We start from the raw sequence: 14,689 nt of genomic DNA, 5'->3' as shown, positions 1-14,689 counted from the left end.
GGCGACCATCCAGCGGGAGGCGGAGCGAGTCCAAAATGGCGGCTCTCAGGCTGGCGCGCTCCGTGCTGCTGAGGCTTTGAGGTGGTCGCCGGGGGTCGGGGGGGACGATTTCCCCGCCGCGGGGGCCCTAGAGGATGAATCAGGGGCTCTTCTAAGGTTAGGCGGCGGGGGTGGAGAGAAGTGGCAGCAAGGACTGCGGTGGAGTCCACGGAGCGGGATGTGCGAGAGTTACTCCAGGTCGTTGTTGAGGGTCTCGGTGGCGCAGATCTGCCAGGCGCTGGGCTGGGACTCGGTGCAACTGAGCGCCTGCCACCTCCTCACGGACGTGCTGCAGCGCTACCTGCAGCAGCTGGGACGGGGCTGCCACCGGTACTCTGAGCTGTGTGAGTACCGGGCTGGGTGCGGGAGGGCTGCCTCTGGCCAGTCACGGGTGACACCTCCGCGTTCCCCTTCGCTCTCCCGGCGTCCAGGAGGTGTTGGTCCTTCACCCCCACCGCGCGATTGGGTGTCTTCTCGGCCCCTGACGCCCCTCCGCTTCCACTGTCCCTGGAAACTCGAGTTATCCCTTTGGTCCCTCTTCGTCAGCCGCTAACTTATCCCGCCCGTAGCCCGTAGCCCGAGCCCTGTCCCCGCTCCCAGCTCCACAGCCTCTGCCCTCCTCTGTGATCTGATCATCGGTGTTAATCATCGTCTACTTTTGGCTGCGTGTAGAACCACCTCCAGAATGTCTTACAGCCTCTGTTACTTTGGTCCTTTTCCTCCCTTGCCCGCAAACTACTACAACTAGTTGTCACAGGCGCTCCGTCTACCGGCCGTTTCTTACAAGCCTGGCCATTCTTCAGCTCCTGACAACACATACTCGTTGACAGCTCCGCTCCGTTAGGGACACTGCCTCTTCTTTCTGTATGTGTTCGTTTCATAGACAGCATCTCTGCTTACTCCTTCCCAAGGCCGACTTGATCGGTTTCACTTAGATTAACTGTGGCTTACGTCTCAGCCACCCATTGATTTCCTCCTCTTCTATATTTTTGTGTCAGTGGTTATCAAAGTGTGGTAGAGGGATCTTCGGCAATTTACAAGGCTCCCCAGGTAATCTGGGCTACAGTACATGGTTTTTAAGCGAATGTCTGGTAGTATCTATAGCTGGTGGCATTTACTAAGTTGGAATATTTAGTAGAAGCAACACATCATCTCATTGATGGGAAGTCTCTGTGTGTGGAGGGGGAACTACCCCTCATTTAAGTTTCGGGGCATTATTTTTCAGGTGTTAAGCTGGAAAACTGGGTGAAGTGTTTCATAGGATGTTTTTTGTTAAAGAGGTTGCTCCACTGAAAAGTTGAGACCCATGAATACACTTTACTTCTTAGGCCCCAAATTCCATTCCAGCGCCATAGTGCTGCCAGAATAATCTGTTAATCTCTCCATCATGCAAATCTGGTTGTGTCATTCTTAAAAATATTTCAATTGGTTACAGGCTGAAAAATCTAAGCTCTCAAGCAGCACACACTTCCCTTTGTGAGCTAGCATTTTTCTTATCTTCTGCCATTCTGTCATCCTAAATCTGCAACCATGCTGAGGTACCTGCCTTTTCCGAAACACTTTAAGCCATCCATTCCTGCATGCATGCTGTTTCCTAGCGTGTCCTTCGCTCCCTGGTCCACCAGTAGTACGACTTCTAGTTTGAGATTCACTTATCACTTGCTTTAGCAAACTCGTGATATCTGTTCTCATAATTCTGTGCATATTTCTGCTGTGTTATTGAACACCTTGTTTTGTAATCATCTGTGTATATCTCTCACCCTCCCCTCTCCCCTCCCCAGGAGACAAATTTATTATATTTGTATTCTGTAACCTAGTACAGTGCCATAATAGAATAGGCACCCAGGAAATATTTGTTGAATAAATAAGTAAACTGATAATCCACCACCATAATAACTATTCAGTCATTTCACCTTTTGAGTTTTAAAAGGTGTATTTTTAGACAGCTTGATTTTATGGATACTTCTAATCTGAATTTGGAACTGCTGAGTAGCTCTCATTCATCTTGATCTTAAAAGTACACCACCAGCACACCGCTCTCTGCTTTTGCTTCTCTTCCCTCCCTCCTCCCTTCTGGTGCTTGAGTATACTGTTACAGCATGCGTAGTCCAGGTTATATTTTTGCTACCAAGTTCCCTAAATGAGGACAGATGTTCTGTGCCTTTAGGTAATCAGAATAACCCTGAATACATAGTTACTGTTCCTGCCTTATACATGGAACCAGACAGGTGCTGGCACTCCGAGCAACCAGGTATTCTAGAGTCATCGGGTGATCCCTGTTTTGTGTTAATGTGAACCTCAATAATTACCCAATTTCTGTAATGATTTTCTTGCTTTTAGTGAGAGTACGATGATCGGGTTCATTATTCTCCATTGTGGTTTGGTGACTTTTTGAAAATGCTAATTCCTGGTGTACTTATTAGTCATAGACTTTTTTTTTTTTTTAACATCTTTATTGGAGCACAATTGCTCCACAATGGTGTGCTAGCTTCTGCTTCACAACAAAGTGAATCAGTTATACGCATACGCATGTTCCCATATCTCCTCCCTCCCGCATCTCCCTCCCTCCCTCCCACCCTCCCCATCCCACCCCTCCAGGTGGTCACAAAACACAGAGCTGATCTCCCTGTGCTATGCGGTTGCCTCCCACCAGCTATCCATTTTACGTTTGGCAGTGTATATATGTCCATGCCACTCTCTCACTTTGTCACATCTCACCCTTCCCCCTCCCCATATCCTCAAGTCCGTTCTCCAGTAGGTCTGCGTCTTTACTCCCGTCCCGCCACTAGGTTCTTCATGACCTTTTTTTTTTTTTCCTTTTTAGTCATAGACTTTTAAATATACTTTTCTCTACACTATTCTTATTTTAAACCGGAATTCTGTAACATCAGATCACCACTATGCAATCTTGTATTCTGTTTCTTTATTTCCTTTGTCTTTCTGACACACGTTTATTGAGCACCACTTATGATCTGAGTTCTGTGCTACATGTCGGAGACATAGGATTACTTAGGCACAATCCCTGCCCGTAAGGTGTGTAAAAGGGTGTCGAAATGTCAGTAAAAACAAACTGATGGTATTTGTTCCTTTTTAAAAACACCCTCTAAAGTTAAAGCAAGTATCAGAAGTTACTATCAATTCAACAAATAATGCATTTGAAAAATTCCCTAAGGTAACGATTTGCCAAAGCATTCAGGGGCAGAAGTTTCTGTATGCATTGTATTATACATTAAATAATGTGTGTGTACACTGAAAGCAGTGCACGGTATAGGTATAGGCAGTAAATGCAAAAAGAATACAGTGAAGGAGAGACACATGCACACTCTGGGTTCCAGGGCAGGGTTCACTGGAAAGATGAGATTTGAGTTGAGCCGTGAAGCAAGGTTGTAAAATGTAGGGAGCATGCCAGGTAGAGAAAAGCATAACCTGAGATAACCAAGTGGGAGTAAGTGAGGCGGCCAGCTTGGCATATGTAACCAGTTCATTTGGAAGGTGCTAGAGGAAAATGTTAAATGGAGCGAAATCAGATTAGGGAGGGACTTAACAGAGAAATTACAACGTGGTAGGAAACACTGCATACTCTTATGGAGGGGGATTGCGTGATGAAAGTGATGCTTCAAGACAATCGTGCTGTCGGTTAAGTGCAAGAGAGGCGCAAGTGGGGAGACCTGAAACTAGGCTGAGACAGTGAGAGGAGGAAGAGAGAGAAAGGAAAAATTCTGAAAGCCGGGACCCAAAAGGGTGCCGGGGGAGCACCGGAAGGTCTTGGGTTGAAATTGCAAAAATGTGGAAGAATTCAAGAGGACCACGTTTTTAAGATTGAGAAAAGAATATTGCTTTTAATAAGAATCAGAGAGTTGAAATGCCTGTCTGTCATTAAGGGAAAGAATGAGTATTCATTTTATTTATCCTCTCTTTTTTCTACGTCAAAGAAGTAACCCATACTTGTATAAAAATTCAGACTACAAAATCTTTGAAGTTAGAAATGAGTCTCCTGCTTCAACTCTGCCCTTCCCCTGTTCTGCAGCTTTCAGCCCCATAAACTGTTACAGTTGGATGTATATCCTTCCAGAAGTTTCCTTGTGTGGGTGTGAGCAAACATGTGTCTGATTTTTATGAACTTTGGATTATTCTTTTCCATTTTACATCATGATTTAATTTCAGACAAACTGAGTTTGGCGTGATCATAGGAGATTATAGTTTAAAAAAAATAAGCTATTTATTGCAAATCTGGAACTGGAATTTTCATAGAAGTTTTAAAAGATGTAGAGACCTTAAGTTCTGCTAAGGGCAGGCAGAGGAGAAACTTCCTTTTGTAAAGAGAATCTCACTATATCTAATGTTTTATCATTTTATCTCTACCCATTTTATACGGTGTCTTCTAAATACATTTAAAATTTATATGTAAATTACCTTTATGGTCTAAGCTCTTTCAGCAAATTTTCTTGGATTTAAAAAATTGATTCAGTGGTATAATTCATTCAACAAATGTTTATGGAATGCCAACTATATGCCAACCACTGTTGTAGTTTCCAGAGTTGTATCACTGAGCAGTAGAGAAAATGGAATGGACATTTACCTAGCTCAGCATTCTATCAATACTTATTTGATAAAATATAATAATAGTAATATTTATCGGGCATTTACTTTGTGTCAGCCACTGTTCCAGGTGCTGTTGACCATCTATAAGTTACTTTTGACATTAGTTCTGTACTGGCTGATTGTTAGTATGAATTGTCTGTGGTGTTCTGGTTGGTTGTCAGATCATATTTAAAATTGACTTTCAGAGTCATCGTTCTAATATTTAAACAATATGATGTTCTATTCAAAATCTATTCAATTTTTTCCAGTAACTGGGTCTTAAGTATATAGTATATTTGATTCTGAGCTGCATATTTACCTAATACTTTTTTCTTCATATTCTAAAAAATATTCATGGAATTTGCTTAAAATAATTTGCTTTGCTTTTGACTTTGTTTCAGATGGCCGGACAGACCCAATTTTGGATGATGTTGGTGAAGCTTTCCAACTCATGGGGGTTAGTCTTCATGAACTAGAAGACTATATCCACAACATTGAACCTGTCACTTTCCCACATCAAATTCCTTCATTTCCTGTTAGCAAGAACAACGTACTTCAGTTTCCTCAACCCGGAAGTAAAGATGCAGAGGAAAGAAAAGAATACATCCCTGATTACATGCCACCCATTGTGTCTTCTCAAGAAGGTTTGTGGGGTTTTTTGTTTGTTTCTCGCTCATATATTTGTAACTATTTTAACGGGTTTTTAATCTTCTTAGGTTTCCTAACAGAATTACATAAAAAGTTATGCTAACATATAAATTCTAGAAATGCAGTAAAAATATTGTAATACTACTTACAAATTATTCTAACCTTTAAGCCAACAAACTTGCAGCGGGCCTCACCAGGCAGACCCATGGAATCAAGGGTATGTCTGATGAGGCTTTGATTTCCTTTGTAAATTTTAAGTAGGGGAGAACAGAATGTGACCACAGAGAGAAGTCTGTCAAAGATGTATTACATGAGAATGGGATATTAAGTAAATGAGAAAGCCTTTGAAACATAAAGAAAATTGGGGTAGCTCTTCCCCTTCCCCCCTTATTATAAATGTGAGTTGGATAATACTGGAAACAGTGAGTGAGTGAACATTCACTAATATTATGCAGATTTATCTATTTATCTGTTTTGTTTTGTTTTGTTTTGTTTTGGCTGCGCTGTGTGGCTTGTGGGATCTTAGTTCCCCGACCAAGGATTGAACCTGGGCCATCAGCAGTGAGAGTGTCCTATCTGCATTTTTATGATGAGTAGAAATGTTTATGTTTGGTCATATAGAATTTTTATTGTAAAATAATACCTAATCAGGCACAGTAGTCAATCCATGTAGAGTTCCTTTTTTCCTGCATGATTTTACATGTTAATCATTTAGGTTCACTAAGATTCTAAAGAGATACATAGTAATTTGTGGTCCTTAACACAGGTACAGAATATTTTTTCTTGTTAAAAAATGGAAAAGCTGAAATTTCTTTCTTTTTTAAGATCCTAAAGCCATAGATGTGCTTCAGGATAATGCCAATGATAGCAGAAATAACTTTCTAACCTTTTTATTGATGTACAGTTCAGTGGTATTAAGTACATTCACATTGTTATGCTACCAACACCACTGTTCATCTCCAGAACTTTTTAACCTCCAACTCTGTAACCATTAAACAATAACTCCTCATCCCCTTAGCCCCTGGCAGCCACCATTCTATTTTCTGTCTATGAATTTGACGACTCTAAGTACTTCATATAAGTGGAATCTTACTTATCTTGTGTCTGGCTTACTTCACTCAGCATAATGTCTTCAAGATTCATCTATGTTGTAGCAGGTGTCAGAATTTCTCTCCTTTTTAAGGCGGAATGATACCTCATTGTACGTATTAAACCACATTTTGTTTATCTATTCACTTGTTGGTGGATACTTGGGTTGTTTCTACCTTTTGGGTGTTGCAAATAATACTGCTGTGAACGTTGCAAATACCTGATTCCCTGCTTTTCAGTTCTTTGGGGTCTATACTCAGAAGAGGAATTGCTGTATCATATGGTAATTCTATATTTAATTGTTTGAGGAACAGCTATACTGTTTCCACAGTGGCTGCACCTTTTTTCCTTCCCACCAGCAATTCCCGAGGGTCCCAGTTTCTTGTGGTTCATTTCTTCTAATCTCCAATTGCACTTTAATAACATTTTGAAGTGTTACTTACTTGTTTCAGAGACTAGCTTTAGACATGAAATAAGTTGTTTTACAGTCTGTGTGTCAGCGTTTCCTCATCTGAAAAACTGGATGAAAACTGGCCCTAAGTTGTAGAGATTTATCCTGGGTTGGTGCGTGGCCATCAGACACTCTGGGTCTCGGGGCAGCGGGCTCTGCTGAACAGTGCTGGTGCTGTAATCAAATGTGCTGAGGTGAAGTGCTGTGTTCGTGCTTGGTGATAGGCACCATGGGTGTGGAAAGAACTCGCTGTAACCTTTTGGAAAGTTGTCATAGCTTTCTGATTTGAGTCCCTTAGAAAAAGACTCTGCTTGACAGCTTAGCACTTTTCTGCTTAAAGTTCTTAGAGATTTAATCCTGACTGAAGGCAGCAATCAGTTTCACCAGTAAATGTGATACAAAGGGTGCCTTCAGTAAATGTTCTTGAACTCAATTCAAGTAAACGTTGTTTATAGGATCTTGCCTGTAGAGGTTCCTTGTTTCTCCTTTTCTGGCCTAATGGTACATGAACAGCAGGACTTGGAAATCTTCACATGCATCTCGGTCATCCCCAGCTTTCCTTAGTAGCTGCTAAAAATCTGTCTCCTCCCCGGCTTTGAATTTATTTGTATGTGTAGCCTTTATTACCTTGGAGGAAATCTTACTGTTTGTAGCTCCCTATGTAAAGTCATTCTCTTTAAACCCCTCAGTCCCCAATGTCAGTGTTTTTGATCATAGAAACTTATATTTGTTACAGCATCTCTAAGCATATGTTTATTTACTTTAAAAATATAACAGATACGTTTCAATATTAAAACTATCAAAGGAGGGTTTCTTGGGCAGAGGCCTGGTAGTAGCTGTATTGAAAAGAACTCCGTTTTCTCGTATAAACAGGCCGTGACTGTCAAGTAGGCCTGGAATGTCCTTCTTTGCTGTTGTCATGGGATGTGATTTATTCAGCATCCTGGACCTCTTCATGAAAGTAGTGCTAAGTCAGTCCGTGATGTGTCCTCTTGTACTTTAAGAATAACCTTTGTATGGCTCTGAAATTTTTAGCTGAAAGGCCACTTAGAAGTACACAAAATTTGGGATTGTGCTAAGAAAACATGAATGGTAATCAAATGCTGGGGGGAAACTGAAGGCGTTACGTAGGAGGAAACTAAAGGAAAGGCACTGTATATAACTGACACATCAGTGATCTCAGAAGGATATGAGTTTTATGTCAGTGGGTTAGACAGTGGTAATGTGTAACGGCCAAGACTTATGTTCATTATCAGCTGGCGTGTGATTCAGTCGGAACCACTATCTTCCCCATGTAGAAAGTTTTAGTCCATTTTCTCGGTGCGCTTTGGAGCTTTCTAAATCTGTATTGTAGTTTTCATTTCATTCTGTCTCTTGTTACACCTCCTGTCTAATAGTTATATTGTTTAATTTTTTTCTAGTCTTTTTGAAAATTTGAATTCATATTTGATTAATCTCAGTTCCTGGTTCACGCACAGGTTCATCTCTGGTCCATGCATGGCCTGCATTTATTCATTTAGAGAGTTATTTAATTATTTTTAATAATGTAATAAGCCCTAATGAGCTCATTACTCAAAACCAAGGCTAGGACTTTGATTATAATCTACGCTTAACCCTTTTGTTTCATTTTTATGGCACAGTGAAATTCTCTCCAAGTGATACGGTTATCATGTTTAAATACTGCCAAGGAAATGTAACTGAGATAGTAGATTTATGCTGGTTAGTGAAGGAAGTATGAAAAACAGTTCAGTGATTTTAGCTAGTGACTTCTGTCTGAAATTACAGTAGTAAATTTTTCAGTTTCTCTTCTGGATTATTTGAAGCAAAAGAAGAATCTTATTTCAAGTTTTCTTCAATAAAAATTATAAACATTTTAAGAGGAGAATAACGTAAGCCTTGACCACTTCTCTTTTCAGCTAACACTTAGGGGTTTTCTGAGGAGCAGAGATATTGCTGATTCATACGATATGCATATGGTTCATAAGGATGTAGTAATGATAGGCAGTACAATAAGATGCTTATCAAAAACTTTTCCCTTTATTCGTGGAAAAGGACATAAAATACAGTCCTGTGGTTACCATTTTTTACTATAGCCACACAAGTCAACTTAATAAATCATTTACAACCTGATGTCTTTTTTTCCACAGGCACAGCATGTTAGAAAGTATCTAGTGTTCCGGTCAGTGGTGCACAGTGTGGTACAGACGTGAACAGCTTTGATAATAACACCTGTTCACCAAGCTTTTTGTTTTGTTTTTATTTTCCTAAGAGCCATGGACATGGTCAGACTTTGGTCATAACATTTTGTTCGCAAAGTACTGTCATGGGACTACCCTCTTATCAATCCTTTGACTTGGTTCTCATCAAAAAAGCGTGTGAAAGTCTTCTCCACACACACAGCAGTCTAAGTCATCTGGTGGGGGTGGAAGCCTAGAAGGCCTGAAGGAGCAGCGGGCTGTAGTAGAAGAAGCTTGGGCTTCGTGGAGCTGTTCAGACGTGACTCAACTAGTTACTGAGTTTACAGTCTCACCAAGTCACTTTACTTTTCCGAACGTCATATCCATCATCCATAGGATAGGTATAATAATAACCTGCCACGTGAGTGATGGTGAGGACTAAGTGAGAGATTTTTGTAAGACATTTATATAGACTAGTACGGTGCTGAACGCATAGGACATGTAACAATGAATGTCCCATCTCTCTTCCTCTTTTTTTTTTTTTTTAATAAATTTATTTATTTATTTATTTTGGGCTGTGTTGGGTCTTTGTTGCTATGCACAGGCTTTCTGTAGTTGCAGTGAGCGGGAGCTACTCTTCGTTGCAGTGTGCGGGCTTCTCATTGCAGTGGCTTCTCTTGTTGCAGAGCACGGGCTCTAGGCATGTGGGCTTCAGTAGGTAGGTGTGGCACGGGGGCTCAGTAGTGTGGCGCATGGGCTTAGTTGCTCCGCGGCATGTGGGATCTTCCCGAACCAGGGCTCGAACCTGTGTCCCCTGCATTGGCAGGCGGATTCTTAACCACTGTGCTGCCAGGGAGGTCCTGCTTCCTCACTCTTGAGGAATTTCCTTTTCACTTGAAAGACAATCTACATTTGTGAAGTGACTTGACAATAAGAATAAATCTAAAACAACGTTAATCACATGCTTAGGGGCTGAGGGAACACAAACTTAACAGCTGGGCTAGGGTGCATGCTTGATGGAGGAGCTCTCTGATTGTCAGCCCTGTGAAGATGGTGTGGGAGGAGATGAAGTAGAAGGCATTCCTGCCCGTTGTATCTGATTAAATGTTTACAAGTGAGACCTGTTTGAAGTATTTTATAAATGCACGTCTTGCGTAGACTATTACAGTTCTGATGGCCGGTACCCAGTGTGTTTTACCAAGAACATTCTCCCGCCAGCCTGCCATACGTATTTTCAGATTCACAACAGTAACAAATTTTTCTTCCCTGTTTTGTTGTGCTGAGGAATGCGTGAAAAATAGCATTCTCTGCCAAAGTCATTGTTTGGTTCTCAGAGTGTGTTCAGTAGTGTTCAGGTGGTCTGTTGATCTGTCCATAATATTTGAGAAAGAAAAAATAAATAGAAACCATTTACTCTGCTTTATTTATTGCAGAAACTTACCAACGTCAACCTAGCAAACTTGGTAAAGATACTGTGATGTTGCTACTTTTAGGGTTTTTATTTCTAAAATATTTTAAATTAACTTTATTTTTTAGAATCGTTTTAGGTTTACAGAAAAATTGAGAATATAGTACAGAGGGTCCCCTTATATCCTATACCCAGTTTCTCGTAGTGTTAGTATGTTATATTTAGTATGGGATGTTTGTTGTAGTTAATGAACCAATGTCAATACATTATTATTAACTAAAGCCCATTATTTTTAGTTTTTACTTAATATCCTTTTTCTGTTCCAGGATCCCATCCAGGATACTCATTACTTTAGTTGTCCTGTCTTAGGCTCCTGTTGGCTGTGACAGTTTCTCAGACTTTCCCTGTTTCTGATGACCTTGACAGTTTTGAGAAGTATTGGTCAGATATATTATAGATGCCCTTCTGTTGGAATTTGTCTGAGGCTTTTCTCATGATCGGACTGGAGTTATGAGTTTTGGGGGAGGAAGACCACAGAAGTAAAGTTCCATTTTCATCACATCATATTAGGGGAACATCCTATCAACGTGATTGATCAGTATTGATGTTGACCTTGGTCACCTGGCCGAGGTAGTGTTTCTCAGGTTTCTCCACTGTAAAGATACCCTCTTTCCTGCTTCCCACACTGTCATCTTTGGAAAGAATTCCTTACACGTAGCCCACAGTTAAGGAGCAGGGAGTTACACGCCCCCTCTTTGAAGGTGGAGTATTTCCACCTTCAAATTAAACTCTTCTCCAGAAACTATTTGAAATTCTTCTCAATTTGTCTCTTCTCCCCCAGGGCTTATGTTATGAAGCTCTTTTATTTATTTGTTTGTTTGTTTGTTTGTTTGTTTATTAAATATTGTTTTGTGTGTAGTTTTTTAAAAAAATATTTATTTTTTATTATTTTGTTTCGCTGCGTTGGGTCTTCGTTGCTGCGCGCGGGTTTTCTCTAGTTGCAGCGAGTGGGGCTACTCTTCATTGCGGAGCTCTAGGCACGTGGGCTTCAGTAGTTGTGACATGGGGGCTCAGTAGTTGTGGCTCACGGGCCCTAGAGCGCAGGCTCAGTAGCTGTGGTGCACGGGCTTAGTTGCTCTGCAGCATGTGGGATCTTCTGGGCCGGGGATCGAACCCGTGTCGCCTGCATTGGCAGGCAGATTCTTAACCACTGCGCCACCAGGGAAGTTCTATTTATTTATTTATTTGACTGCGCTGGATCTTACTTGCAGCACGCAGGACTTTTGTGGCCGCGTGCGGGATCTTAGTTTCGGCATGCGGTATCTAGTTCCCTGACCAGTGCTTGAACCGGGTCCCCTGCATTGGGAGCACGGAGTCTTAACCACTGAACCACGAGGGAAGTCACTATGAAGCTCTTTTAAAAGATAAACATTTACAGGTTCAAAATAATTAACAAAAGTAACACAAGCGTGTTGAAAAAAAAAAAATATTGCCTAAGTATATTCAGTATAAAATGAAAGGTCCTCCTTATTTTCCTCATACTCCCGTTCACCATGAATAACCTTGTTTAAAGTATGAATCCTTCTAGATATTTTAATAGGAAGTGTTTTGACTCCTTAGACTCAAGGATATGTGTCTATTTCAATCCCTACCATTTATTTCTCAAGCTACTGCCATCTGACTTCTCCCTCCATCCTTTTTTGAAGCAACTCTCACTGAGATCCCAAGTACTGCCTAATTGGTTGACTTAAAGGAAATTTTTATCCATACTGATCTGTTTTTTTCTGGGGGTGTGGGTATAGCTTAGTGAATTATTATAAAGAAAATACCTTTTAACCATCTCCCAGTTCAATACATAAAACTTTACCAACCACCCCAGAGTCCTCCACATGGCCAGCCCCTCTTCCCTCCCTCCACTGTCCTCACTTTATAGCACATACTGCTTTGCTTTTCTTTATAGTTCTGTCAGTCAAACATGTATCTCTAGATACTTTAATTTCTTTTCATAGCCCCTCTTTTTACTTCACATGTCTTTTAAAGTTTCTTTTAATCTACAGGTCCTCCCTGTAATTCCCTGCCCCCACCAAATCCCTTTTTTTCCTTACAATGTATTCGTTGAGGAACCTGGGTGGTTGGACTTATAGGATTTCCCAGTCTGGATTTTGCTGACTGTGTACTCATGGTGCAGCACAATGTGTGTCTTGGAAATTGGCAGCAAGAATCTGAGGACTTTTTTTTTTTTTTTTTTAATAGTGTGAGTCCTACAACTTTTTTTCTTTTTTCTTTTTTTTTTTACTGTTTTTTTAAATTTATTTATTTATGGCTGTGTTGGGTCTTCGTTTCTGTGCGAGGGCTTTCTCTAGTTGCGGCAAGCGGGGGCCACTCTTCATCGCGGTGCGTGGGCCTTTCAGTATCGCGGCCTTTCTTGTTGCGGAGCACAGGCTCCAGACGTGCAGGCTCAGTAGTTGTGGCTCACGGGCCCAGTTGCTCCGCGGCATGTGGGATCCTCCCAGACCAGGGCTCGAACCCGTGTCCCCTGCATTGGCAGGCAGACTCTCAACCACTGCGCCACCATGGAAGCCCGAATCTGAGGATTGATCAGTACCTCTGGCAAGATAGATGCAGGGTCATGTTCCTTCATCAGGAGGCAAGTAATGTCTGGTTTTCACTCTTTTTTTTCTTTGGCTGTGTTGGGTCTTCGTTGCTGCACACAGGCTTTCTCTAGTTGCAGCGAGCGGGGGCTACTCTTTGTTGTGGAGCTCGGGCTTCTCATTGCGGTGGCTTCTCTTGTTGCAGAGCATGGGCTCTAGGCACGCGGGCTTCAGCAGTTGTGGCACGTGGGCTCAGTAGCTGTGGCTCACGGGCTCTAGAGCGCAGGCTCAGTAGTTGTGGCGCAGGGGCTTAGTTGCTCTGCGGCATGTGGGATCTTTCTGGACCAGGGATCGAACCTGTGTGCCCTGCATTGGCAGGTGGATTCTTTCTTATTTTTAACATCTTTATTGGAGTATAATTGCTTTACAATGTTGTGTTAGTTTCTGCTGTATAACAAAGTGACTCAGCTATACATATACATATATCCCCATATCCCCTCCCTCTTGTGTCTCCCTCCCACCCTCCCTATCCCACCCCTCTAGGTGGTTACCACCTAGAGGGGTGGGATTGGCAGGCGGATTCTTAACCACTGTGCCACCAGGGAAGTCCCTGGTTTTCACTTTTTTTCATACTAGGAGTTTCAGTGCTCAGTGCCTAGATCTGTTCATTCGTTGGGGTCACAAGGTACTGATATTCTATCATTTTGTTTTTATCTCATTCTTTAATTGGAATAATTTTATAAAGAAATCCTTTCCCTCATCCACTGTTTAGTTACTTAGTTCATACAGCAAAAGCAGGATAAATGCTTGGTTCTTTCATTTTATCTCCCTAGTCTTTAAGATAATGAATTGGTTCCTTGTCATTCATAGGTGACTAATTATTTTTTTTTTAAATATATCATTATGAACTCATAGATTTAAAGATATTTGTTAGGTTTCTTTCATTATAATTCTTACCCTTATTGCAAACCAGATGTTCCCATCTTTTGGCCAGTGGAGGCTCCTTCTGTCTGGCTTCCGAATCCTTTTGACATGATGCTAGTGGTCTCTGACAGTGCCCTTGCTACCTGGTGTCTTACAGTGTCCTAGCTCATCTTGTATATTCTTGTGCCACACTCGGAATCAGTCACTTTTCCAAGAAAGCCTTGGCTTCTTGGGAAATGGCATTTCCATTTCACAGTCTGGGCAGTTGGGGTACTTACTACAACTGGGTTGTCATTGTTTCTAGGCAATAACTAAATAAATATCTATATCATGTATGTACATACAGATGTGTGTGAATACATAGACAGTTAGACAGAAAGATAATAGATAGGTGACCTCAGGAGTTTATACAGATATTTCCAATTCAAATTTATGACTCTAGGTGTTTTGCTTTTCATGTTACATCAGTAAATACTTTTGTGTCTAACAAGAATTCTGGTTCCCAGGGATAAAAAGAAGATGATAGAATTAGAACATTCCATAATTACTCATTTGCCATATCCTAGATTACACATACAGTGTTAAAACTGTCATTTATGATTCATGAAACAGGTAAAATTTTTTTTTTTTGCTTATGCTATCCTATTACTCCTCACCCCCAGTTTTCTATGATTGTACCTTGTCAGACCATATAGCTACTTTCTTGAGTTCTGTTACGTCTTTTGAGTTTTCCTAATTTTGATTTATGCTCTTTCATGTCTTCTAGACCATCTTCAAATAG

The 14,689-nt window shown here is 41.2% G+C and overlaps 1 protein-coding gene across 2 annotated transcripts in view; it reads left to right on the top strand.

The window, feature by feature from the left end:
- Positions 1-50: 50 nt before the first annotated feature.
- Positions 51-14,689, top strand: part of TAF3 (TATA-box binding protein associated factor 3) — a 152,234-nt gene continuing 137,595 nt past the window's right edge. The window contains exons 1-2 of one of the 2 annotated variants that reach the window (XM_061181645.1): positions 51-383; positions 5,022-5,264. In XM_061181645.1, coding sequence (XP_061037628.1) covers positions 218-383; positions 5,022-5,264 — 409 coding nt within the window. In that variant the 5' untranslated portion in view covers positions 51-217. The remainder of the gene's footprint in view (positions 384-5,021; positions 5,265-14,689) is intronic. The other variant, XM_061181644.1, reaches the window with a different exon arrangement.

Source organism: Eubalaena glacialis, chromosome 2 (genome assembly GCF_028564815.1).
Source record: "Eubalaena glacialis isolate mEubGla1 chromosome 2, mEubGla1.1.hap2.+ XY, whole genome shotgun sequence".
Taxonomy (NCBI): Eukaryota; Metazoa; Chordata; class Mammalia; order Artiodactyla; family Balaenidae; genus Eubalaena; species Eubalaena glacialis.
This window is presented reverse-complemented; position numbering and strand designations above follow the sequence as displayed.